At 38.3% G+C, this 27,956-nt stretch overlaps 1 protein-coding gene across 1 annotated transcript; it reads right to left on the bottom strand.

Moving 5' to 3' along the window:
- Nucleotides 1-171: 171 nt before the first annotated feature.
- On the bottom strand, nt 172-27,693 carry LOC132157491 (C-type lectin domain family 4 member E-like). The gene is made up of 5 exons (XM_059566851.1): nt 27,529-27,693; nt 26,111-26,392; nt 25,745-25,848; nt 25,568-25,677; nt 172-1,608 (listed from the first exon to the last, which is right to left on the bottom strand). The coding sequence occupies exons 1-5, from the start codon at nt 27,629-27,631 to the stop codon at nt 1,470-1,472; spliced, it is 738 nt and encodes a 245-aa protein (XP_059422834.1). The 5' UTR covers nt 27,632-27,693; the 3' UTR covers nt 172-1,469.
- Between the last annotated feature and the right edge of the window lie 263 nt (nt 27,694-27,956).

Genomic DNA, 27,956 nt, shown 5'->3' with positions numbered 1-27,956 from the left:
TCTTTACAGTTTGTTTTTATATTGATTCAGTGGTGGTTTGCTATCAGGGTGGTTTCTTCAGTTTTTTTTTTTTTTTGGGGGGGGGGGGGGGCAGAAAAAACACTTGGGCTGTGACCAAAAAGCCTAGGCAGCTGATTTGTTGCCTCGCTGCTATGAATTTGCAGACAGTGTTTTTGCATGAGGGCACCTCATAAAAGTGATTTCTGACAGGCTTCTGAAGCAACATAACGGTTTAATGATCTACAACAAAACAGAACGAAATTTGATAAAAGCTAAACTAAAATTGTATTACTATAATAATGATTTCTCGCTAGAAATAACATCAAAAGTCCATGCTGCCTTCAAAAATTGATCAGAAGAAGGTACCTCTGGAGACAGGAAGTAAAGCAGAATTTGGATTCGGGCAAGCCTTGATGCCTTCCTGCCTTGGCATGCTGCCTCCGAAGGGAACGTTTTAGAGCTTTCAGATGCAGCATTGGTCTCATGTTTCTCTTCCTCTCTGATACTTCAGTCTGATAAACCTGCTCTCGGCTGTGCCCTGCTGGACTGGAGGAAGTCTCTCCATAAAACAAAACAGCAGATACAACAAGGATGCTTCTGAGTTCTTATTTATGCATCCACGTTTCCATTTCATGCTTCTTTTCCTTGTGTATTAGCTCCACCCCCTTAGAATGTGAGGGAAGGAAGCAAGGAAAGAAAATTAGGATGGAGGAATAGAAGGAAAATATAATTGTACACTGGAATTTGACTTTGAATCTGAATTTTCACTCAGGGGATCTGCCCTTATATTAAAGTTTGGTTATTAAAGACATTCATGTTAAATATTAATTAAGTAAAATGCTCCGTTGAAATTTATGTTTTATTTAAACTGCAAAGGTAAATAAAAATACAAATTGACAGATTAGAAGGGGAGGTGAATTAATACATGCATCAGATATTTTTTGCATCCTCACTCATCTCTCCTCTGGAAGTTCCCTCACCTCCTCGTGGTGTAATTAGAGAATTGAGACGTACATCAAGATGGATAACTTTGATCAGTTTCTGGGTCACAGGCTCGAGGACAGAGGAGCGAAGAAACAAGGAAGCATCAGACTGACTATTGGGAAACACCCAAATAAAGAAAACCACAATGTCAAGTTCACTATCCTAATGATGGTAATTAAAAATGTTATTCAAACAGGAAAGCAGTTGAATTCAAAAGCAGTTTTACAGACACTCAATATGTAGTTAGTAGTTTGTAATGTAGTTTATTGTCATTGTCCCCTTAACACTTCAGATCAACAAATGAGAAATGATAACAACTAGAATAAGATATATAGATATAGAGCTGCTTGTGATTTAGCATAACATGACCACATCAGATGCATTTCACAACACATCATGTTTTAAAAAACAGGAAACTTAAAAATTAATTATACAATCACAATAAGGTTGATGCCATAAAATAACACAAGTAAAAACATAAGACCCTATTTCTCACAAATCCCTTTTCTTTGAATTGAGCATGGCAGATCGTTCCAGTTATTCAGTGTGTCTTTTGAAAGTCTCATTTCTATACAGTCCTCATCTACACCACCGTAGTTATTCGGCTCACCTTCCATCCAAAACCTGAACAAATTTGTCAGATTAGTATCAGGACCCCAAATCAAATCATAACCCAATTATGAAACAAAGATAAAAAAAGAGTGTAATAAGCAATTTATAAATCAACAATACACACAGTAGCATAATTTCAAATATATGAAGTCAAACTTTACACATCCTCACATGTGTAAAGTCACAAATTTGAGGCACTATTTCATGTAAGATGGCTAATGTAATTTACCTGTTCCATTGCCCTGTCGTTTATGTTATATTGGTAAGACTAGCAGACCTCTGAAAATTCGCATTTCTGAACGTTGATGTGCAATTAGACATTGTGATCCAAAAAGTCTGGTAGCACAGGACTTTTCAGATTCGAGACACTCAGTTTCTACTCTTCAGTACATAGGCATCGAGGTGTCCACATTGCGGAGGTGATATCAACAAATTGCTTTTACAGTGTGAGGCCTTTTGGATTTACAGTGCACAACATAAATGAGTACACCCCCTCTAAAACTTAACAAATCCAGCAGTTACTCTTTACTTAGAAGACATGCTAGGGTTCTTTGGAGATGCAATGTTTCAACAAGTGATCAATTACCAAAGAAGAATGTCAAAATTATTCAGCAAAAAAAATATTTGCTTATCAAAGTGATACAATTTTGTGTTGCAAAAATAAGTACACCCTCCTGAAAGTTACAAAAAAACAAAACAAAAAACAAGTGTATATGTTTAAGGCTATTTTTGATAAACATGTAAGTATATTGAACCAAAACTTTTAAAAACAAGTAATTTCCTGGCAATTAAAAGTGTTATATAGCCCACTGAAACTCTAAGACTTAAAGTTGTCAGCATTGGAACCACTTGGGAGAAAATTGCCAGGTGACTTATTTCTTATCATAAGTACCAAATTATTGTTTTAAGTGTGAAAATATAGCAGAAGTAGCACAGTCATTCAAAAACAATGGACTTGCTCAGGCTTGCTTGCTTGCTCAGGCTCCTGAAATAATAAGAGCTGGCAAAAGCTGTGAAAAGAGTGACGCTTTATCGCACAGAGTATGATGCAGCCTGCAGAAGTGACATACATGGTTTTTTTCACCACTAGAATTACCTACTGTAGCTTAAGCAAAAAAACTAAACAATTTAACCTCTTCCAAGGACCATATTTCTGGGAATGCTTCTGGGAAAAAGCATTCAACATGTTCTGGTGTTGCTAGAGGAGGAGTGCAGTGAGAAGTGCTTGGTACCCACAGTGAGGTTCAGTGGTAGTAAAGCTTATATAGGGATATACATATATATAGGGATAGCTTATATAAGTTTATATAGGGATGAAAGAGTGCTGAAGGTGTGAGGGAGTTGTGCTTTATCAGTGCTGGCATGAATTCACACACTACTGTGTGATTTACTACAAAAACTTGAAACAGAAGATGCTACCCTACCCTCATTTCCTGCATTATTGAGCTTTTTTTTTTAAATTTAATTTAATTTAATTTTATAAATTTTTTTAATGATAATGAAGATATTCATTCTGCCATGAATACGGGGATTCTCTAGCGATGAGATGAGCAAAACTCCCCATTTAAGACCAGGACATTTAAGGAGGTCATCCAGGAGTTAAACAGGACAGATTTGTCCACTCAGTGCCAAGAAGGGTCACAGCAGTTTACTTTAAGTTCTGGAGGACATAATACTAGATTACCTAACATATGTGTACTCATTTCTGCAATCCTTAAATTAAACAAAATTGGCTAATTTACTTATCTTACAGAAAATATTGGCATATATTTTGTTGTTTTTATTAAGTATATGATTAAATTTTGCCATATTTCCATGAATTAAATTAGTGATCTTTCAGAAAATATGTCTTTTATATTTATTCAGAATGGGTGTACTCATTTATGCTGTGCATTGTCTCCTAGAGCAGTGCTCCTCAAAGTTCGAACTCAAGGGGATTCAATCCAGACCAGCCTCCATTTCGTATTTTAAAAGCACTAATTGTGTGTAATGGATTAAAAGTGTAGTTGTAAATGACCATTAAATCCCCTAATCATTGAAGTGAGTCGACACCTTTACTTCCAGCCATAGATGGAGGTGTTGCCATGGAATAGTCATGAAAGGACTTTATTATTATATCGAGCCAAATGTCTATTTATTTGGTTATGTATTGGTTGTCTGGTGATATTCGCATAGTGCTTAATGTGGACATTGTGTTCCTGTTTGATTTTCGAGAGTGTTTATGTTTCTTGCCACATGCTTTTATTTTTACATTTAAAAAAGGAATTGAAGTAGTGTGGTGTGTGAACATTGGCGCACTTTTTCGTACGTGAAGCATCATTCTGATTTACGTTAGCAGAAAAGAATGATGAACTTTTGGGTTCATGCTTTACAAGTATAGGCTTACAAGGTTTCTCCCTATCTCTTAGCTCCTGGCTGATGAAGGGCCCAAGGTACCGTTATGTTAGCAATCTCTTCGGAAGCTATTAACTTACGTTTAGCTGGTTGTTAGCATATATGCAAGTTTCGAATAGCAGTGATGTCCATTTCACTTGCTAATGTTGTTATTCAGACAGAGTGTGATTCAATATTCCTGTCAGTGTTAAAATAATTAATATTACTCTGGTCTACTACAGTACAGTGAGGCAAGGTTATTACATTAGCATGTACACTAAAAATGTGATTTATTGTCACACAATTTATGATGTAGGCCAATTTATTTTGTTTTTATTTTATTAATTTATTTATTTATTTATTTTTTCGGGACAGTGCACATTAATGAACAATCTAACATTTCTGTACAGACTGTAAATGAGCCAGGTTATAGCATAAATGCTAATTTTCACCTGTAGTCCTGAGGCAGGAAGACAACAACATAAAAATAATACAACATAAAAGAACAGACAATATACAGTATCAAGTAAGAAACACATTAGCACACATTCAGGCAGATTACATCAATAAAGTTATTCAAAATGAGGACATATCTGGGAACTTTTAAGAAACTGTTTAAGGTGCATTTTAAATGTGCAGTAAGTAGGACATTCTTTAATATTTGTTGGGAGGCTGTTCCAAAAATGACCTCCTCTGATAGACAGAACAGTTTGTCCAAAGGTAGTTTTTCTGTGCGGGATCTCTATATCTCCTCTAAATGAGGCTCTGGTACAAAAACCTCTGTCAGACCTAGGTTTGATGTATGTGGAAAGAAAAGGTGGGGCCAATCCGTGAAAAACTTTATAAATTAAACAGCTATTTTTAAAATTAATAAAATTTTCAAAATTGAGCATATTGTATTTTCCCAAAATATTATACTGATGGAATGACAGAGGCTTTTGATCAAGTATTCTTATAGATTTTTTGAATAACATTTCTATGGGTTTTAAAATTGTATTTCCAGTAAGTGACCAGGTTGTGATGCAGTAATCTATATGTGAGAATATCATTGAATGTAGGAACATTTTAGCAGAAGTAATTGTCATTGATGGTCTGATTTGTTTAAAGTTATGTAAATTTAATTTGATTCTGTTTGCCGTAAGTTTAATGTGTTTTTTGAATGAAAGTGTTGGGTCCAGTGTGACCCCGAGGTACTTGAACTCTTCAACAATGTCAAGTTCCACTCCCCCCAGGAACACATTGGACCGCTCCAGTTTTATGAATTTTTTTGAGAAAATCATGGTAACAGTTTTCTTTTTGTTCAATAGTAGGCAGGATTTAAGCAGCCAATGCTGAATATTCTCCAGTGCTGATGTAAGAATGGATGATGCTTCCTGTGTGCTTTTAGCAGGTGTAAAAATAACTGCATCATCAGCATACATTTGGAAATGGACTTTTTGACAAATGTTTGGCATATCATTTATATATAGAGAGAACAGTACTGGTACCAAAATAGATCCTTGTGGGACTCCTGCTGAACATTCAAGGTAAGACGACATAGTGCCACTAACAGCTTGTCTTCTGTTGGACAAGTAAGATTGAAACCAAACTAGTGCATCTTCTGCAAAGTTGAACTGAGTCAGTTTAGACAGAAGGGCTCGATAATCTACTGTATCGAACGCCTTCTTTAAATCCAAAAAGACTGCACCAACACATGTGGTTTTATCAAGCGAGGATTTCATTGTTTCTACGAAGACACAGTTTGCAGTCTCTGTGGAGTGGTACTGGCGAAACCCAAATTGCATGGGGTGCAGGAGAGAATGGCCATTACTGAGATGTTTATTCAGCAGCTTGGATATCCACTTTTCTGCAACCTTAGATAGAACAGGGAGGATGCTGATGGGGCGATAATTTGAAATGTTTGTTTTGTCTCCTGATTTAAAAATTGGTGAGACTATAGCCACCTTCCATCCTGATGGAACAACTGCCATTTTAATAGATTTATCAGATGTGTTAGCGGGCATACCAGCACGTCTTTGTGTTTTTAAAAAAAATATGTATCAAGGCCAAATGCATCTTTGGCCTTTGATGGTTTCATGGGCTTAATAATGTTAGCCACTTCAAGATCAGTTATTTGCTCTAACCTGAAGACCGGCTGTCCAGGATTAATAGGCTTACAAACTATTTCTGAGGAACTAAACATTTGTGTTATTTCATTGACAGAATTAATAAAGAAATTATTGAATTCAGTTGCTAATTCTTTTTTAGCAGCTCGTTAACTTTTATTTTCAATCTATCATTGTCCATTTTATTTTGCTTTCCAATTAGTTTATTGATATTTTGCCATATTATTTTGCCATTTCCATTTGCACTTGTAATGACATCCAAGAAAAAATTTGCCTTGGCTTTACGTAAGGTATGAGTTGTTTTATTTCTCATGGAAGTAAATCTTTGCCTATCAATGTTAAGACGAGATTTTAAAAACACTTTGAGTAAGATGTCTCTTTCTTTCATAAGTATTTTGCAGTGATTATTCAACCAGGGTAGATGATTTCCCCTCTTTTTACCTTTTCCTCTTTTAATAAAAGCCTCCATAACATCTGTAATTTTAGCGTTAAATATCTGAGAGTTGGTTTCAATATCTTTATCAGAAAATAATCCAGACCAATTTACTTCATTTAGAGTAATATCAAGATTTTGATGTAGATGTTTTGGAATAAAAATGGTTGTAATGGTTATTAAATGTAGATGAATGAAATCGCTTTTTACTTAATTTTCAGGAGAAAGATAAAATTTTATGATCAGAAAGCCCTGTAATGAGATTGTATGTTTTACTAATCCTCTCAGCGTGGTTTGTGAATAACAGATCTATTAAAGTTTCCGAATGGTTTGTTATTCTGGTTGGTGTTTTTATCATTTGTGTTAAATTAAAATAGTCAGTAATTTGTTTAAGAGTCGTTCGTTCCCTCTTTATATTCCAGTTAATATTAAAATCAGCCATTAAAATAATTTCCTTGCTTTTATCACAGTGTTTAAGGAGAAGTTTAAGTTGTTCATAAAAATCATTTTTTGCAGTAGGCTTTCTATATATACACACTATAACAAAAGACATTGTTGTAGAAAGTGATATGTCAACACCTACACATTCCAAAACAATTTCACTCGGCCATTCAATCATTGTGCACTTTAAAGTATTTCTAACATACATTATTACTCCCCCACCCCTCCCATTATTTCTGTCCTTTCTAAATACATTATACCCAGGCATATTTACAACAGCCTCAGGGGAAGAATGGGTTAACCACGTCTCTGAAAGTCCTAAAAAGTCAATATTGGAACTGCACAACAGATGTTCCAGTTGTTCACATTTTGGTTTCATACTACGTATATTTAAGTGTCCGCCAAATAGTCCCTTTACTTTTGATAACGGATCCCAAACTACCCTTGCCTGATTTAATGTGCGAAATATTTTGTTGGTTCTGTGCCTTTTGAAGACTGGATTCCTGTGTTTTATTGGAGGAGTCTGTTGATTAACATTGCAAAAGTCAGCAACAGTTGTTTGTGTTAGCGGAGTCACACGCTCACCAGTGCACACTACCGCCGCGTCCCTCCTGCAGTGCAGCCTCCCCGGCGAGCCCGCCGCCACTGGCACGATCTCCGCCGTGCCCATGGAGAGTCCCAGCCCAGCAAATCCAGCACCGCGCCCCACACACACAGGGCGAAACAGCCCCTCCAAGGCCGCCCACGCCTCCGCACTCCACACCAACAGCCAACAACACGTCCGCGCCGAACCAGGAAGAGGCGCCGTCAGGGCACCCACCACCAAACAGCCCAAGACGTGGGAACTCCACAGGGCCCACAGTGCCCAGAGGTGGGTCAAACAGGCGATTTGACAGTGACCAGATGGTAGTGTATTGAGGGCCACTATTTGTTGGCACTGTTGTTTCTTCTGTAGCGCAAATGGTGTTGACCACTGTAGTTGGGCCTGGATTAACTTTGATGTCTCCAGCCAAAAGTAGTACAATCACCAATTGAGTAGAAATCACATTAATGTTGTTTGATGGAGATCTCTCACACACCTTAGATGAAGTTTTAGGAGGAACATTATTGAGGAATTTGGAATATAGAAGGTGATAGCTCTTGTTGATTTGTGTGTGTACACACAGTTTTGATTCTCTTGCAGACAACAATGCTTAACAGACACAATTAATAGTGTTGAAATATACAAAATTGTTATCCAACTTTGTAAAAGGCATCCAGATGACTGCATTAGATAGTCTGGGGGTTTTAGAAGAAAGCGCATAGCTCCTGCCAAACTGTGCATGCCCCCAGCCGCCATCTTCGGCTAGTCAAGCTTCAGATTGCAACTGTGTATCTGTTTGTGTATAGATTTGTTATGGACATTAATTTATAATTTAGATGTCTAATGACACTTTGTTGTTTGTTTTATTCAGCTCTTACAGTGTTTTTTGAAGATTAAACATCAGTTTCTAAGAGTAAAGTGCATCTGTTCAGCTGGGAATGCTACAGTAAGAGCTGGCTCTTCCTCTGGAGAGTAAGTGCTTTACCTACGTAGAAAAAACAACAGCTTCTCCTCATCAGTCCCACCACACATCTAAAAGCTGTTTAATGACCAAAGGATTTTGTGTAATGATCTAATTCATTGGCACTTCTTTAAAGAAAATGGATGCTTCTGAAAATAAAGAACCAGATCAGCACATGGAGGCCCCTTATAATGGAACGGAAGAGGAGGTGCTTCACCACTCTGATCGACAATGGAAACCCACGGAAAATATGCGTGTATATAAAGAAGGTGAGGCCCTTAAAAAGTAGAGAAAAGATTAATTCAGCTCTTCGAACAATGGAAGGTCCTGACTCGCAAAACAAGGGAAGAGCTAAAAACAGACGTTGGTGAGAGCAAACTGGTAGCGCTTATTAATACACTTGAGAAGGGAAGAAGAAGACAGCATTCATTCTTCAGATTTAAATTTAGGGGAACAGCAGGATGTTAGTGTAATGCCACAACAGCATGTGGTTCCATTTCCTATTCAATGTCCTACCAACATCACAGCAATGCATCCTACTGACATTACAGCAAAATCCTCACTTTTAAAATCTGATGTATTTTATCTCGCTCAAGCTGTCCAAAATAGCACAGCTCTGAACAGGCTGCCTGCAACAGAACCATCTGTGTTCAACGGTGATCCTATCCAGTTCATTGAGTGGAAGGCTGCATTTGTGTCGCTCATTGATGTAAGGGCCATTTCTTCTGCTGACAAGCTGCACTATTTAAAAAGGTACATTGGCGGTCCAGCTCGTAACTGTCTTGATGTTATCTTCTACAGGAATGATAATGAGGCTTATAATGATGTGTGGAACAAGCCGAACCAACGGTAAGGACAGCCATTTGATATACAAAAGGCATTCAGGGAAAAACTAGCCAAATGGCCTAAGATTCATCCTAGGGATGCTAAAGGTTTCAGAGAATTATCTGACTTCTTTAATGCATGTCATCAAGCTATGCCTCATGTCAAAGGGCTTGAAATATTAAATGATTGTGATGAAAATCAGAAACTTGTACACAAATTACCAGATTGGGCAGCAGCACATTGGAACCGTCAGGTCACGCAGACACTGACTGAGACTCATGACTCCAATGTTTATAGATTTTGTGATCTTCATGTCAATGGAAGCAGAGATTACTTGTAATCCTATCACCTCCTTCAGTGTTCCTTGTGCCTCTGATTCAAACAGCCACAGAAAAACTAATAAAGGCCCACTAAAGGGAATTCCAAAATGTGTTTCTTCTGCAAGGGCAGCAAGCATAAGATTCACAACTGTCCTAAATTTGTGGAAAAATCATTAGAAGAGAAACGGAAATATGTGAAGGATAACAAACTCTGCTATGTTGCATGAAACCAGGCCACAGCGCAAAAGACTGCCATTACCATCTGTCCTGTGACACCTGTAGAGGTAGACATCCAACGTGTCTACATGATGAAAATTATAAAAAGAAACTCTGCACCAGTTTCAAACCAAGGTGACACAGAGACAACTACATCTACGTCTCACAAAGTAGAGAAAAATGAGCCACCCACCAATTCTTCAATGATCGTGCCAGTGTGGGTATCAACTGAGAGGAACCAGGTTCTGAAAAAAATTGTTTATGCTCTGCTTGACACCCAGAGTGATACTGTGTTTATCGACAGAGAGCTGAGCATCAAGTTACAAGCTGACTCCTGTCCTGTGAGACTGAAGTTGACAACCATGACCGCAAAGGATATTGTCATGCCGAGTGAAAGGGTGTCAGGTCTCAAAGTAAGAGGGTACAGCTCCTCCATTGTCCTGATCCTGCTCCCAGCCTACACAAAGAACTCCATTCCAGTGTACTGTACTCATATACTTACTTGTGACACAGTATGACACGACACGACATTGGAAGCATCTCTCTACAATAGTGGATAAAATTCCACCAGCTGTCCAAAGGTTTTGGCACCAAAACATGTGATTTTAGGAGGAGACGATGAACTGTCCATACAGACCTAGGATGAAGCATTGTTTGTTTTATTCTGCTCTTATGGTGTTTTTTGAAGATTAAACCCTTTGTAAACATCAGTACTTGAGAGTTAAGTTCATCTGTTCAGCTGGGAATGCTACAGTAGATAAATGCATGTAAACACTTGAAAATAATTTATTTAGTTTTTAATATGTTTTTGGAGATGGTCTGAAATCATAGCGAAGACAAGTTATTAAAGGTTTTTCTGCATGACATTGTTGTCATGGCATTCATTGAGCGTATGACGTTTGATGTAATCGGGCGACACTTTACCTTGACCGCAGTGAGTGTTTGGTGCGAGGATGTCCATTACGAGGAAAAGAAAAGTTGACAAAGAAAATAGAGTTTTCAAATATGATTGGGCAGAGAGGTACGCATTCATTTTGCCCAAATCCAACACAAAGCCGTTCTGTTTGACAAAGACATTTTGAAAGGCAAAATCCACAAAATACAGAGGCGAGGACAGCAAACCTATGACAGCTCAAGTATTCATATGAATCAACAAACAAGTTGCTTGTAAGAGCTCTGACACAGCAAGAAAGAGCTACAGAATCATCTTATAGGGTGACCTGGGTAGGCTACCAGGCAAAAACCAGAAGACATTCTCTGATGCAGAGATAGTTAAAGAGTGTATAGCGTTGCCGTGCTGAATATGTCCCAGGACTGCTCTTCAGACAAAATGTCCTGTTGATGCACCTGTGGCTTATCTATTTATAGCCCAGTGTTGCGGGCGCGCCCCGATGACGTCATCAACCGAGGCTATATTACCACCGGGACAATTCTATCGACATGTTACACACATTATTCACAACTGGTCACGAATAAGACATTTCCCAATGCGCTGAGCATCTCATTCCGCTTTCTCAGGGAACAAGGTTACAGTTAAGTAACCGGGAACGATCTTCAAGAATGATGAAGGGCCACATATACACTTTCCAACTCTTCTCCAGCAGATTAATGCCAATCACCATCATCACCAACTTTCCTTTTTGGAGAATCTAGCTGAAAATTTCAGGAAGCGCTTTGAGGGCTTCAATGTTGGCAGATAAGTACTGCTCTGCATTCAATCTCCATTCCTGGTCAAGAATGTTGCCCATGTCTTGCTCTTTCCATTACATCAATGACCTCCTCTCTCTACTCATTTCTTCTCCTTTTCCTTCTGCTCTCTTCTTTTCTCACATTCTCCTATTTGCTCATCTCTTTCTACCTGTTCGACTCTTCATATTTTCTCTCATTACATTATCTCTCATCTCATTCATTAGCTGAAAATTTCAGGAAGCGCTTTGAGGGCTTCAATGTTACCTGACAAGTACTGCTCTGCATTCAATCTCCATTCCTGGTCAAGAATGTTGAGAATTTTTTAAAAGAAACCAAGAACTACCTCCCACTGGCAAACATAGCATCTCTGCAGACTGAATTAATTAAATTGCAGGAAAATGTGTCTTTACGGGAAGCGGAGTGTGACAATGTAAAAAACAAAAACAAATGAAAAGTTCCCTAACCTACTGATAGCATTCCCAGCCATGAATGTTGTGAAGTGATGTGATGGCGCCGTTGTGTGTGGCACGCCGTCTGTTGTCGTCTGCGGTTTTTAGTTTGTTCATGTCTATGTGGTCGTTGTTGCTTTTAGGTCAAATTGCATCAACACTTTTAGTATATGATCGACAAACACTTTTAAATTTGCCATTCTCCACTGAAGAACTACAAGATCAAACACCATCACGATACTCGCCTCCTCCCTTCCTGGCGGACCTACCGGCGTGGCTACATCGCTCACCATACTACGCTCCGGTGAAGAAGCGTCGGAAAAGACAGGGTAAGTGGGGCGGTGTGGCCGTCAAGCTCAAGATCCTGTTGCGGACAAGTTGAACACTAGACTCGATCGACTCACAAGGGAAGGTGATAGTAACTGCTCCTACGTTTGGCGTACAAGTCTGGATGCCTATGCGTGGAATATACCCATCTTACCTAACATGGGAGATCAACGACATCTACACCTCTCGCCACGCCTCTGCCGTCGCCGCCAGGGCGTTTCGCTACATTTTCTTCGCCCGCTGCGCAGAGCATCGTGCCAGATGAAAAGACCCTGTGCTGATAAAGATGGCCTTGATCAACGCGAGGTCTGTGGTAAATAAGACTTTTATTCTTAGAGACTTCTTCACTGCCTGATCATTAGACTTTCTTTTTACTTAGACTACCACCCAAGTGTAAATATTTTAATTCCCCTCGCTCTCTGAAAAGGGGGGGCGGATTGGCTACAATTTTTAAAGATTGTTTTCAGTGTCGGACTGTACAAAGAACTGTATACAACAGTTTCGAATTGCAGTTATCTGTGCTGGACTCTGACACTACACTAGCAGTTGCTGTGGTCTATAGGCCTCCAAAGCCACATAAAGACTTCATAATGGAATTCTCAGACTTTTTGGGGGGTATTATGCCAAACTTTGAAAGATTTTTAATTGTGGGGGACTTAAATATTTACATATGTTGCCCCCTAAACTCATTTACAAAAGATTTTATTAACTTAATAGAAGATTTTGACTTAGTGCAGCTTGTTGCAAGACCTACACACATAAAGGGGCACACTCTTGATCATATTCTGTCCCATGGGATACTGCTGGATGATATTGAGATATGTGACCATAGTTTCTCTGATCATAGCCCTATTATCTTTAATATGCCGCTAGCGCTAAATACTATAAATATTCATAAAACTGCCCTTAAGACGCAGAGTATCACTGCTGCTACCTCGGTCAATTTTTCTGCAGTGTTTAAGGAATTTTCTCATTATCTTGAACTTGTCTCACCAGAATTAAGCCCGGACGAACTACTTGATAATTTTAATTCTATATGCTGTACAATTTTAGATGATGTCACTCCAATGAGAACAAAACATCAAAAGTCAATCCCTGAGCCATGGGTGAATAATACTACTCGGACTCTGAGACATGCATTTAGAACGCCCGAGAGGAAATGGAAAAAGGATAAATTACAGATCTCCTATGAGATGCTTAAAGACTCCCTTCTTTAGTATCAGAATGAGTTGGGAGTGGCCAAATCAGACTATTTTTCCTCCCTTATAGACAAGAATTACAATAACCCTAGAATCCTTTTTAATGTTATTAATACTGTACTGAACCCTGTTGTTTCTATTTACCCGACTGAGTCAGTTGCTATACGTGAGCGGTTTTGCCAGTTTTTCATAGGCAAGATAGCTGTAATTAGAAACAATATTCAATTGACCACTGGTGATCCTGCAGGTCAGTTAAATTACAACGGCTTGCTCAGTAAGTTTACACCTATCTCAATAACTTTTTTAAATGACACTGTGAAGCAGCTAAAACCTACAGGTTCACCATTAGATACTATCCCGGCACGATTATTTAAACAAGTGTTTAATGTAATGGGTCCGACACTTTTACATTTTATAAACAAATGCCTTGAGTTAGGAGTTGTTCCTGAGTATTTGAAACACGCATCAGTGCAACCCAGACTTAAGAGGCCTAACTTGGATTCCTCCGATTTATAAAATTTTCGACCTATTTCTAATCTCCCATTCGTGACAAAAATTTTAGATAAAGTAGTAATGTGTCAGCTTCAAACATTTTTGGTCGACAAATTGTTGATATATTTCAATCCGGTTTTAGAAAATTTCACTCTACTGAAACGGCTCTGGTAAAAGTGCTCAATGACAATTTCTTAGCCACTGACTCTGGAGACTCGGTAGTGTTGGTACTTCTGGACTTAAGTCCTGCATTTGACACGGTGGACCATAATGTCTTGCTGTCTCGTTTAGAACACATAGTGGGCACCAGAGGTTCAGTCTTACATTGGTTTCAGTCTTATCTGACAAACAGGAGTTTCTCAGTTAACATTGGTAACTATCGATCTTCCTCTGTAAAGCTGACGTGTGGAATTCCTCAAGGCTCCACACTAGCCCTTATGTTGTTTTCTTTATAAATGCTTCCTTTAGGTACTATTTTTAAGAAATATGACTTGAGTTCTCATTGTTATGCAGACGACACACAAATATATTTTCCCCTTAAACATAAAAATAATTTAGAACAGATGGCTGCTTGCCCTGAGGATGTTAAATCATGGATGTCACTGATTTTTTGAAGTTTGAATGAGAATAAGACTGAGGTTATGGTGTTTACATCTTCCAGTGTACATGACACAACAAATGTGAATCTTGGTGCCTTGGAACCTTATGTTAAGCCATACGTTAAAAAACCTGGGAGTGGTACTGGACAGTGCCCTAAAACATGATAGACAGGTAAATCAAGTTGTGAAGGCAAGCTTCTACCAGATTCGAACCCTGATAAAAATTAAGTCTTTCCTTTCATTCTCCAATTTTGAAGAAGTTATACAGGGTTTTATCACTACAAGGCTAGATTATTGTAATTCGCTTTATTTGGGGATCAGTCAGTCATCCATAAATCGCCTGCAGATAGTCCAAAATGCTGCTGCTAGAGTTTTGACAGGAGTTCGTAAACGGGAACATATAACTCCTGTCCTTCAGTCACTACACTGGCTGCCGGTGTATCACAGAATTAATTTTAAAGTCCTGCTATTAGTTTTTAAATCATTAAATGGGTTAGCGCCTGCTTACCTTTCTGATCTACTGACACTTCACCAACCTACAAGAGCTCTTAGGTCTGCGAACTTAGACCTCTTAGTGGTTCCTAGATCAAAACTTAAAAATAGAGGACAAAGAGCATTTTCTACTGCTGCTCCAAGACTGTGGAACAATCTCCCACCTGAAATTAGAACTGCACCCATCCTTTCCATTTTTAAAGTGAGGTTAAAGACTTTTCTACAACCCGAATTCCGGAAAAGTTGGGACGTTTTTTAAATTTTAATAAAATGAAAACTAAAGGAATTTCAAATCACATGAGCCAATATTTTATTCACAATAGAACATAGATAACGTAGCAAATGTTTAAACTGAGAAATTTTACACTTTTATCCACTTAATTAGCTCATATAAAATTTAATGCCTGCTACAGGTCTCAAAAAAGTTGGCACGGGGGCAACAAATGGCTAAAAAAGCAAGAAGTTTTGAAAAGATTCAGCTGGGAGAACATCTAGTGATTAATTAAGTTAATTGATATCAGGTCTGTAACATGATTAGCTATAAAAGATTAGTCTTAGAGAAGCAGAGTCTCTCAGAAGTAAAGATGGGCAGAGGCTCTCCAATCTGTGAAAAACTGCGTAAAAAAAATTGTGGAAAACTTTAAAAACAATGATCCTCAACGTCAAATTGCAAAGGCTTTGCAAATCTCATCATCTACAGTGCATAACATCATCAAAAGATTCAGAGAAACTGGAGAAATCTCTGTGCGTAAGGGACAAGGCCGGAGACCTTTATTGGATGCCCGTGGTCTTCGGGCTCTCAGACGACACTGCATCACTCATCGGCATGATTGTGTCAATGACATTACTAAATGGGCCCAGGAATACTTTCAGAAACCACTGTCGGTAAACACAATCCGCCGTGCCATCAGCAGATGCCAACTAAAGCTCTATCATGCAAAAAGGAAGCCATATGTGAACATGGTCCAGAAGCGCCGTCGTGTCCTGTGGGCCAAGGCTCATTTAAAATGGACTATTTCAAAGTGGAATAGTGTTTTATGGTCAGACGAGTCCAAATTTGACATTCTTGTTGGAAATCACGGACGCCATGTCCTCCGGGCTAAAGAGGAGGGAGACCTTCCAGCATGTTATCAGCGTTCAGTTCAAAAGCCAGCATCTCTGATGGTATGGGGGTGCATAAGTGCATACGGTATGGGCAGCTTGCATGTTTTGGAAGGCTCTGTGAATGCTGAAAGGTATATAAAGGTTTTAGAGCAACATATGCTTCCCTCCAAACAACATCTATTTCAGGTAAGGCCTTGTTTATTTCAGCAGGACAATGCAAAACCACATACTGCAGCTATAACAACAGCATGGCTTCGTCGTAGAAGAGTCCGGGTGCTAACCTGGCCTGCCTGCAGTCCAGATCTTTCACCTATAGAGAATATTTGGCGCATCATTAAACGAAAAATACGTCAAAGACGACCACGAACTCTTCAGCAGCTGGAAATCTATATAAGGCAAGAATGGGACCAAATTCCAACAGCAAAACTCCAGCAACTCATAGCCTCAATGCCCAGACGTCTTCAAACTGTTTTGAAAAGAAAAGGAGATGCTACACCATGGTAAACATGCCCCGTCCCAACTATTTTGAGACCTGTAGCAGAAATCAAAATTGAAATGAGCTCATTTTGTGCATAAAATTGTAAACTTTCTCAGTTTAAACATTTGCTATGTTATCTATGTTCTATTGTGAATAAAATATTGGCTCATGTGATTTGAAAGTCTTTTAGTTTTCATTTTATTAAAATTTAAAAAACGTCCCAACTTTTCCGGAATTCGGGTTGTATTTGATCTGTCTTATACAAAATGAATGTTGCTGCAGTTGGCCTGTTTGTCATTGTCTTTTATTGTGTTATGGTGCTTATTTTACATTTTTGCATTCTGTATAGCACATTGGTCAACGGAAGTTGTGTTTAATTGTGCTTTATAAATAAAGTGATTGATTGATTGATTGATTGAAGAACTCATACTGCAGCAGCTTGACTAACGAACATTTAGGCCAGTGTCTAGCAATCACACCTTTTATGCCACAATTTAAGCATCTGATGGAAGACAGACAGCGCCATTTCTCACGTTAGACTGCATTGTATTTTGCACCATGTTACTTTTGGGCAACTTCTTTTTGTGTTTTGTTCCATTTAATGTTGACTCTTAAATTAAATTTTTTGCTACATTTGCAGTTGTTATCAATGTATTCTGAAAGCAAAAGTCACTTGTGTTGATAAGTAATGAATGCTATGCACCCTTATTAAAAACAGGTTTTGTGATAACCAATAGTTTTGGTCCTTTGACACTGATGAAAATTCAGATGTGGACCTTTAAAAGCAGACTTTGAGAACCCCAGGCCTATAGGATTAAATGTGAACTTTTATATTTGTCCATTTCTTTAAATGCAAGATATCTATTTATATATAAGAAATGTTTTGTGGTTATTAGTTGAATTTATGTACGTAGACAAGTATTAATTAATGCTATTTAATTATACATTGAGAATTGCTTCATGTGTTTTTTTGTTGTTGTTTATTTATTTATTCCTTTGTTTTTCTCCTTGGTTGATGTGTCATTGTTTTGGTATTATTATTGTTATTTGTTATCATGATAATATTGTACAGTCATGTGACCTTTGATCACCTCTGGTTGTGGTTGTCTGTTAGCAACAAAATCTGCAAAGCAATGCTTTTGATAACCTGAGATCAGTTTTGTACAGCTTTGTTTTTGCCCACTCTGCCCACTATATTTTGCAGAACTGCTTTAGTTCAGCCAAAAAATAATAATAATAAATAAAATAATAATAATAATAATAATAATAATAATAATACTAATAAAAACATCTCCATGGCCTCTTCCTTTGTGGCTGGTGATGTTGTTTTGGAACACCATGTCAACAATGCTCCTGTTCCATTCAAAATAATCTTAATTGTCCACCTGAATGATCTCAAACTTAAATTCTGAAAAATATTTGGACATTTACAATAAATAATAGAAGTTGTCACAGAAGGACTAAAAATCTAAATAATCAACAGTCATAGTTTAACCCTTTATAAGTGTATTGACATAGTAAATTTTCCCCCAGCTTTTCTAAAGGAGAGGCCATGACTTCTTAGATAGTCAGTTTGGGTAACTCTGATTTAAACTGAAATTCATCTGCACCTTCTACCGCTCCTTCCACCTCTTCCACCCTGTTGTCCACTTCCTCTATGTCCATGTTTTCTCACAGTTTCTGCTCTTCCTCTTTCCATTACATCAATGACATCTCATGACAAATACATCTCTCTCTACTCATCTCTTCTCCCTTTCCTTCTGCTCTCCTCTTTTCTCACATTCTCCTATCTCCTATTCTACCTGTTTCACTCTTCATATTTTCTCTCATTACATCCCCTTTCTCTACCCACTCCACTGCCTTATAGACCCTTTCGCTAAACTTTAAAACGTAAATATAGGCCGTAATAAGGTGTTTGCACAAACGACCTTGTCAGAAGATTGTGTATGTGCCTTTAAGGGAAGCCTGGGGTAAGAGGAAGAGGCATGTAATGTAACGTAAGGACTAATGAATAATACTTGTGTTTCTGGACCTCTGTTCTTTTGTTGGTTTAGTTATTAAACTAAAGAAAGAGTCATCATCTGCCTCCTTTCTTGACATGGTGTCAGAAGTGGCCATGTAAAAAGATAACTTCCTTACCAAAAATGCCACTTTTCAAACTGCCATACAACTCTACATTCGACAAGACGGGAGAATGGCCATCATGGTGGCTGCATTTAGTTAGATACAAAACGGATGCCAAACTCACAGAAGAGGCAGAAAATATTTACAAATCATTCGTTTTCAATGAAAGAACAAAAGAAGATGATTTTGAGACCGTTTTAAAGAAGTACGATGACTATTTCATGCCGCAGACCAACGTCATACACGAGAAGGCACAGTTTCACAGTTCAAAGCGAGGTGAAAAAGCTGAGACATTTATTAGTTCACTGTACGAGTTGTCAGAAAACTGTGATTTTGCTGCTAACAGAAATAAGAACATCAGAGACAGATTAGTTGTAGGAATTAGAGACAAGAACCTGTCTAAAAGATTACAACTAAATAAAGATCTCACTCTGGATGTCGTGGTAAAATTGGTAAGACAAGCTGAGGAAGTTACACACCAGGTCAGCCAGCAGGGGGATCCAATGTGTAGCGTTCAAGAGATCAGGCGACCTAAACAGTGTACTACAGGTCTACAAAGTACAGCAGAGAGCGCCAAACTGGAAAAACAAAAAATGGTGAGGACAAATGCAGCCAACGTGGCAAGACAAAACATAAAGACAGAGAGAAATGTCCAGCCTTAGGAGCAGAATGCAGGAGATGTCATAAGAAAGGTCATTGGGATCGCATGTGCAAAACTAAATTAGTTCCTGAAGTCATGAGGGAAGAAAGACAATCTGAGTCATTTTACCTTGGATCTGTACAAAAGACAGAAAAAAAAACACAGAGACATGGACTGTCACTCTGACAATTGGAAACACACCTGTAGCATTTAAGATATATACTGGAGGAGATGTGACAATAATTAGTGAATAAACATTCCAAAATCTACAAAATAAACAAGAACTGTGCAAAACAAATGTCACACTAAACAGTCCAGGAGGCCAGCTGAAATGCATGGGTCTATTCAAAAGTCACATAAAGCATAAAGAAAAACACTACGAACTGACCATATATGTTGTAAAGGGTCCAACAGTGAATAATCTTCTCATTGGAAGTGCAGCTGAAGAAATGGGTCTGATTAAACGAATATAAGAGGTCAATACAACCATTGGGGACCATGGAAGGCTTAAGACTGAACCAGTTAAGATTCTACTCAGAGAAAGAGCAGAACTGTATGTGGTTAATACCGTCCATAGAGTTCCTTTGCCACTGCTTCAGAAAGTAAAAGAAGAACTAGAAAGGATGGAAGCAAGTGGAGTGATTGAAAGAGTCACCCAACCAACAGACTGATGTGCACCTATAGTGCCTGTTATCAAACCCAGTGGACAGGTTTGTATATGTGTAGACCTGAAAAGACTGAATGGAAACATCAAAAGAGAACGATTCACGCTGCCAACAACAGATTAAATTCTCGCAAAACTAGCAGGTGCAAAAGAAATCACATCGCTAGATGCTGCAAGTGGTTTTTTGCAGATACCACTGCATCCTGAGAGTAGCCGTTTAACAACTTTCATCTCGCCATTTCCCAGGTACTGATTTAAAAGTCTTCCTTTTGGCATCAGCATTGCAACTGATATCTTTCAGCGGAAAATGAAAGAGCTGTTGTATGGCTTGGAAGGAGTCCAAGTGTACATGGATTATGTCATCATATATGGAGCGTCCATGCAAGAAAATGACACGTGACTGAAGCAGAAACAATGGAACTCCCCGGCCTGAGGTTAAACAAAGACAAATGTAAGATTCAACAAAGTGAGCTATATTTCCTGGGTCGGGTAGTTAACGAGAATGGAGTCGGAGCAGACCTAGAGAAAGTCAAAGCTATCACTGAACTTTTAAGAGTTTAAGAGAGTTCTGGGGATAATTAACTACATGGGAAAATATACAGTACAGACCAAAAGTTTGGACACACCTCCTCATTCAAAGAGTTTTCTTTATTTTCTATGACAATTGTAGAGTCACATTGAAGGCATCAAGGGCTATTTGACCAAGAAGGAGAGTGATGGGGTGCTGCGCCAGATGACCTGGCCTCCACAGTCACCGGACCTGAACCCAATCGAGATGGTTTAGGGGTGAGCTAAATCTACAATTTTCTACAATTTTCATAGTCATGAAAATAAAGAAAACTCTTTGAATGAGAAGGTGTGTCCAAACTTTTGGTCTGTACTTTATATCCCACTGGGCAACACTGGAAGGCCCACTATACAACATTTTAAGAATTGAAACAGCATGAACTTGGGACCGAGCATTTCAACAACTAAAGGAAGCTCTTATGACATTGCCAGTATTGTCATTTTATGATGTAAAGAAGCCAACAACTGTATCTGGTGATGCAAGCAGTTATGGCTTGGGAGGAGTACTACTCCAGCAACATGGAGACTGCTGGGAACCTGTTGCATACTGTTCATGAACCCTCACTAATGCTGAATGTCAGTATGCACAGATAGAGAAAGAGTGTCTTGCAGGAGTCTGGGCATGTGAACATTTAAGCAAATATCCGAGTGGAATGGGGCATTTCAAACTTATTACAGAACACAAGCAGCTGGTTCCTTTCATATACTGTAAAGATTTGGACAATGTACCGCTCAGATGCCAAAGACTTTTGCTCAGACTAATGAGATTCAATGTGACAGCTGAGTATGCTCCAGGTGAAACACTTTTTGTAGCAAACACCTTATCGCGAAGCGCACAGATCAGCCTTTGACAGCCTTCCTGCTTAAAAAAAAAAAAAAAAAATTGAGATGCAATGCAAAAAGATGAGAAATTGCAGAGAGTGAAGCATCCCTTGGCAAGAGACTTTCATGCATTCAAGAGTGAATTGTGTGAGGCTATAATTTCTTCAAGGAGAAATTATTGAGCGAATACATAAAGGACACCTGGGCTTGACCAAATGTAGGGAGAGAGCACAGACATCCATATGGTGGCCAGGACTATCTTAACCAAAAATGTGAATTCTGCTGCGAACACAGGAAAACACAGAGAAAAGAACCTCTGAGCCCAACTCCCTTACCTGATAGACCATGTCAGCACCTGGGGTTAGATTTATGTAAGTACAAAAGTAAAAACTACATTGTACTCTCTGACTATTATTACAGATTCTTGGAAGTCCTACACTTATCGAACACCATAGCTGGACAAGTTATCATCAAGCTCAAAGCAACATTTACACAATTCAGCATGCCAGAAGTAATCGTTATGGATAATGGCAGCCAATTCACGAGCGAAACAATTCCAGTCATTTAGCCATGAGTTTGAATTTATGTATGTAACATCAAGCCCACATCATCCCTCAAGAAATGGACATGCAGAACGTGCAGTCCAGTCAGCAAAAGCCATCCTACGGCAAAAAATTACAGAATGACCCCAAATGCGTCAAGTGAAGTGAGCCCAGCAGAGCTTTTGATGGGACGGAGACTCAGAAATACATTACCAACTCTGGACAGAAACTTCAGTCCGAAGTGCCTGGATCAGAGACTGATACGGAGACGAGAAGCTGCTGCTAAGCAACAACACACATTTTATTTTAACAGCAGGCATGGAGTGAGAAACTTACCTTCCTTAAGCTGGATGAGAAAAAAAAAACAGTGGAGGACCCCAGCAACGGTAGTGAGACAAGGTGCAACAGAGCGCTCCTAAATGATCAGTAGCCCGGAAGGGGGATTGAAAAGGTGGAATCGCGGTCACTTACAACTTAGTCCCTCTGAGAGCAGTGAAACAAACTGTGATGAGGACACCCTTTGAACAAATGACTCACTGCCTATACAGTCGTGGCCAAAAGTTTTGAGAATTACATAAATATTAGTTTTCAAAAAGTTTGCTGCTAAACTGCTTTTAGATCTTTGTTTCAGTTGTTTCTGTGATGTACTGAAATATAATTACAAGCACTTCATACGTTTCAAAGGCATTTATCGACAATTACATGACATTTATGCAAAGAGTCAGTATTTGCAGTGTTGGCCCTTCTTTTTCAGGACCTCTGCAATTCGACTGGGCATGCTCTCAATCAACTTCTGGGCCAAATCCTGACTGATAGCAACCCATTCTTTCATAATCACTTCTTGGAGTTTGTCAGAATTAGTGGGTTTTTGTTTGTCCACCCACCTCTTGAGGATTGACCACAAGTTCTCAATGGGATTAAGATCTGGGGAGTTTCCAGGCCATGGACCCAAAATTTCAACATTCTGGTCCCCGAGCCACTTAGTTATCACTTTTGCCTTATGGCACGGTGCTCCATCGTGCTGGAAAATGCATTGTTCTTCACCAAACTGTTGTTGGATTGTTGGAATCCAGAATTTTGGGCAGAATTGTGAGTGAGCCCACTCCCTTGGATGAGAAGCAACACCACACATGAATGGTGTCAGGATGCTTTACTGTTGGCATGACACAGGACTGATGGTAGCGCTCACCTTTTCTTCTCCGGACAAGCCTTTTTCCAGATGCCCTAAACAATCGGAAAGGGGCTTCATCGGAGAATATGACTTTGCCCCAGTCCTCAGCAGTCAATTCACTATACTTTCTGCAGAAGATCAATCGGTCCCTGATGTTTTTTTTTTGGAGAGAAGTGGCTTCTTTGCTGCCCTTCTTGACACCAGGCCATCTTCCAAAAGTCTTCGCCTCAATGTGCGTGCAGATGCGCTCACACCTGCCTGCTGCCATTCCTGAGCAAGCTCTGCACTGGTGGCACTCCGATCCCGCAGCTGAATCCTCTTTAGGAGACCATCCTGGCGCTTGCTGGACTTTCTTGGACGCCCTGAAGCCTTCTTTACAAGAATTGAACCTCTTTCCTTGAAGTTCTTGATGGTCCTATAAATTGTTGATTTAGGTGCAATCTTAGTAGCCAAAATATCCTTGCCTGTGAAGCCATTTTTATGCAACGCAATGATGGCTGCACGCGTTTCTTTGCAGGTCACCATGGTTAACAATGAAAGAACAATGATTTCAAGCATCACCCTCCTTTTAACATGTCAAGTCTGCAATTCTAACCCAATCAGCCTGACATAATGATCTCCAGCCTTGTGCTCGTCAACATTCTCACCTGAGTTAACAAGACGATTACTGAAATGATCTCAGCAGGTCCTTTAATGACAGCAATGAAATGCAGTGGAAAGGTTTTTTTGGGATTAAGTAAATTTTCATGGCAAAGAAGGACTATGCAATTCATCTAATCACTCTTCATAACATTCTGGAGTATATGCAAATTGCTATTATTAAAACTTAAGCAGCAACTTTCCAATATTTATGTAATTCTCAAAACTTTTGGCCACGACTGTACAGACTTGTAAAGGATGGAGGGTAACAAGGTCTGGTTGAGTGAGTAAACCAGTTAAGAAACTTAATTTGTAATGCATTATGTCTTGCAAGTAGTGTAAGAATTGTGGTTAACACGCTGTTCAATATCAAGGTTAGACATTAAAGTAAAGTGAAAGGAAATAAAATGTTAGTAAGTGTAAGAAACATTATGACTATTGAGTCAGCATGCATATAAATTCTGTAAATCATGGAACATGTGATTGTTTAAGAGAGCTTAAGCTGAATTTTAAAACACAGTCTTGTACTAATGTACAGAGTAAATATATGTTCATGGTAATGTTTTGATACAGTTAATCCTGTAACATAAAAGGTTATAGCAAATTCTTAAAAGGGGACGATGTCAGAAGATTGTGTATGTGTCTTTAAGGGAAGCCCAGGGTATGAGGAAGATGCGCGTAATGTAAGGACTAATGAGAAACACTTTTATATCTGGACTTCTGTTCATTTGTTGGTTTCGTTATTAAACAAAAGAAATGTCAAGGTGCAGGAGGAGTGTCACCGTGGAAAGAACAGGGTCTGGGTCCAAATGCAGGGAAGAATATTTTAATTAGAACAAAACCAAAAGGCCAACACGGCAAAAACAAAACAGAAACGAATCACAGGAAACAAGCCGAAATGCACACATGAATAACCAGGACATATACAAATGACAATTAATACAGCGTATTAGCGTACAGCGTACTAATACAGCGTACTAATACAGTATACAGCGTACTAATACAGTGGTGTGTGAGACGAGCAATGAGCAACAGCTGTGTGTGATTGAGTGAAAAGGTGTGCGGAGTGAAGGTAAATGAGTCCGGGAGCAAGGGAGAAACACAGGTGTAGCAACTAAAACACTAATGAGGTAACCAGATAGGCGGAGTAAGAAAAGAGACAGGACAAAACACATGGCACCAAACAAACACAACACTCACAGAAGACATGCACACCAGCTGAAGACGGTGACAAGAAAGAGTCATCGTCTGCCTCCTTTCTTGACAGACATTGTGACACTGTCACACAGAACACATTTTAACCTGTTCAATTTATTTTAAGTATTTTATTTATTATGTATTTGAGTTTTAAGAGGTTTTCATGATGTCTTAGCCATTTTATTCCTCTTAACCATTTTAATGTGTGTATGTCTTTACATGAATTGGTAAATTCATAATAAATTTGGTGTTTGACCAAAAGCTGGACTGAGGAGGTATCTTTTTAAACACTCTAATCCCTCACACAGTTAAACTGATCCCATTTTAAATTTATGTAATTCGGCCGATAAGGCTGATCGTTACAACCTACAGGGTCATTTTTGGTTGGAGGACAGTGTTAAATAAATATGATCATACACACTTAATATGTTGTTACTATTGCATTACAATGTACTACACAAACAGTTCCTGCCAACAAATAAATCCACAATGAATGTTTGTGAATGTTTTAGTTCTTACCCTTTTTTCAGTGTTGAATTATTCACCCATTTCATGTTGCCCTCTTGCTCTCTGTCAGATAAACCAATCCACGCTCTGTCAACATCTTTCATATATGAAGATATGAACCTCTGTGTGTGAATAAAAGGAATTAATGTAATTGCACTCATTCACTGACAGACACACAAACAAACTCACCTGCTTCTCTTCAGTGTTGATAATGACCAGATCAGCACCATGATCCCTGCAGTATTGCCTGCTGTCAGACCAGCTCTTCAACTCATTAGATATGAAATAACAAACTGGACCACACAGATTTTTGTACATGAACACTTTTCAAAACTGTATAGATACATGAAAACTGAAGTGTATAGACACACACACACACACACACACACACAAACACACACACACATATATATATATATAATATATATATATATATATATATATATATATATATATATATATATATATATATATATATATATATATATATATATATACATATATATATATATATATATATATATATATATATATATAAAACAGATTTGTACTGACCTTGTTTATATTCTTTCTTCAGTTGACCACTCTCCAGCTCCAGTTTCTTCTGACTCAAAGAGCTGAAGTTGTTCTGCAGTTGGTCTTTTTCAATCTTGATATCAGTGTATTTTTCCTGTAAGCTGTTGATAGTTTGATTGAACTCCTCAACTGTGATCTTGTAACTCTTTATCAGGTCTCTCTCTTCTGTGATGGTGGTCTGCTGCAGTATGATGAAGACCAGCAGAAGAACACAAATGAGCGCCAGACTCACTGTGATCAACGCCAAACATCTACTTCCTCCTGACCAAAACACACAAATATTAATGAATACCCAACATATTACTAGAAATTAAGTTTCAAACTAGCCTCTACAATAATCAGTCTTTGTCTTTAAATAATGTTGTAGAGTTTTTATTATCTTTTATAAGACAAACATTGCTATACAGCAGGGGTTGGCAACCTACGGCACGCGTGGAAATGAGATAATAACTTCTCATAGTCACACAGCCTGTTAGGTGCTATAAATACTATTAAGTGTGAGAATTAACTTGCGCTAGTCTACGGATGCATGCACAAACGCTGCATATACTGCGATCTCGGATATCTGTGTGTGAGTGGTGTGTGTGTGTGTGTGTATGTGCGCATTAAACTGGAGATTAAGCTGAGTTGTTTTAATGCATTGGTCTTATAAAACACACGGCACACTGTGTGTAATTTTTGTTTTTTGAAAAGTAAAAAAAAACTATTTAGTAAAAAATATTCAGAAACTATTTACATCAAATAGTTTTTTTATCGTATCATTTAAAAATGTGTATGTATCGTTTAAATACAGAAGGGGGGCTATGGGTGTTAGCACAGTGGTTAACCAGAAAAAAAAAAAAATGTCACGTCATGCCGAAATGGCTGTCGATCCCTGCTATACAGTAACAATGTTGGTTTAAGGTAAAAGGTCCAAATAAGAACATTATTAGACAAATTAGCAAGAAAATAATTATATTTTGATATATTTAAAATAAATGCGGAAACGTTGACCACAAATCCAGTCTTAAGTGTCAATTTTAATTTTACAATATTTGGCTGAGATACAACTATTTAAAAATCTGTAATCTGAGGGAGCAAAAAAGCAATTCTTAGCAATCCATATTACTAATCAAAAAAGTTGTTATATATTTACAGTAGGAAATTTACAAAATATCTTCATGGAACATGATGTTTACTTAATATCCTAATGATTTTTTGGCATTTCTTTTGACCAAAACAATGTTTTTTTTGGTTATTGCTAAAAATATACCCCAGAGACTTAAGACTGATTTTGTGGTCCAGGGTCACATGTTTTTCTTAGAATAAATACTTAAAGTTGTATTTAACCATTAATTTCCACATTATCGACACTATTAATAACACAATTTCTGCTTTAAAGTAATTTATTTTCTTACTGTGTTTTAGATCCTTTCCTTCATCCTGGCGGTGACTCTGAGGTCTAGTTGTGTTCTGAACATCTCTGTGTTTAACATTTTCATAAATTTCCTCTAATTCCATTATTCACTGATGATATTTCTTCTTCACAGATAAGCTGTTCTTAAGAACAATGACTAGTTCTATGTCTACACAGGAAGTGAATTAATTACACACTGGCCTTTGACAAGAATAAAGTTCACACTTAAAAACTCTGTGCTGCTATGCTTGTGTGTTACACACTGAGCCACATGTTATCAGCTGCAGAAGCCAACCAGATTAGTCTGTGAACACTCAAATGGACTCAAACTGTCTTAAAAAGGCCGGACTGGACCTTTATATTAATGATGCAAGAAACAAAGCAGCCAGTGTTGCCAGATTGGATTGGCGATTTCCAGCCCAAAAGCTC

Source organism: Carassius carassius, chromosome 14, assembly GCF_963082965.1.
Source record: "Carassius carassius chromosome 14, fCarCar2.1, whole genome shotgun sequence".
NCBI classification, from domain to species: Eukaryota; Metazoa; Chordata; class Actinopteri; order Cypriniformes; family Cyprinidae; genus Carassius; species Carassius carassius.
The sequence above is the reverse complement of the archived record's forward strand: the minus strand, read 5'-3'. Positions and strand labels throughout refer to the sequence as shown.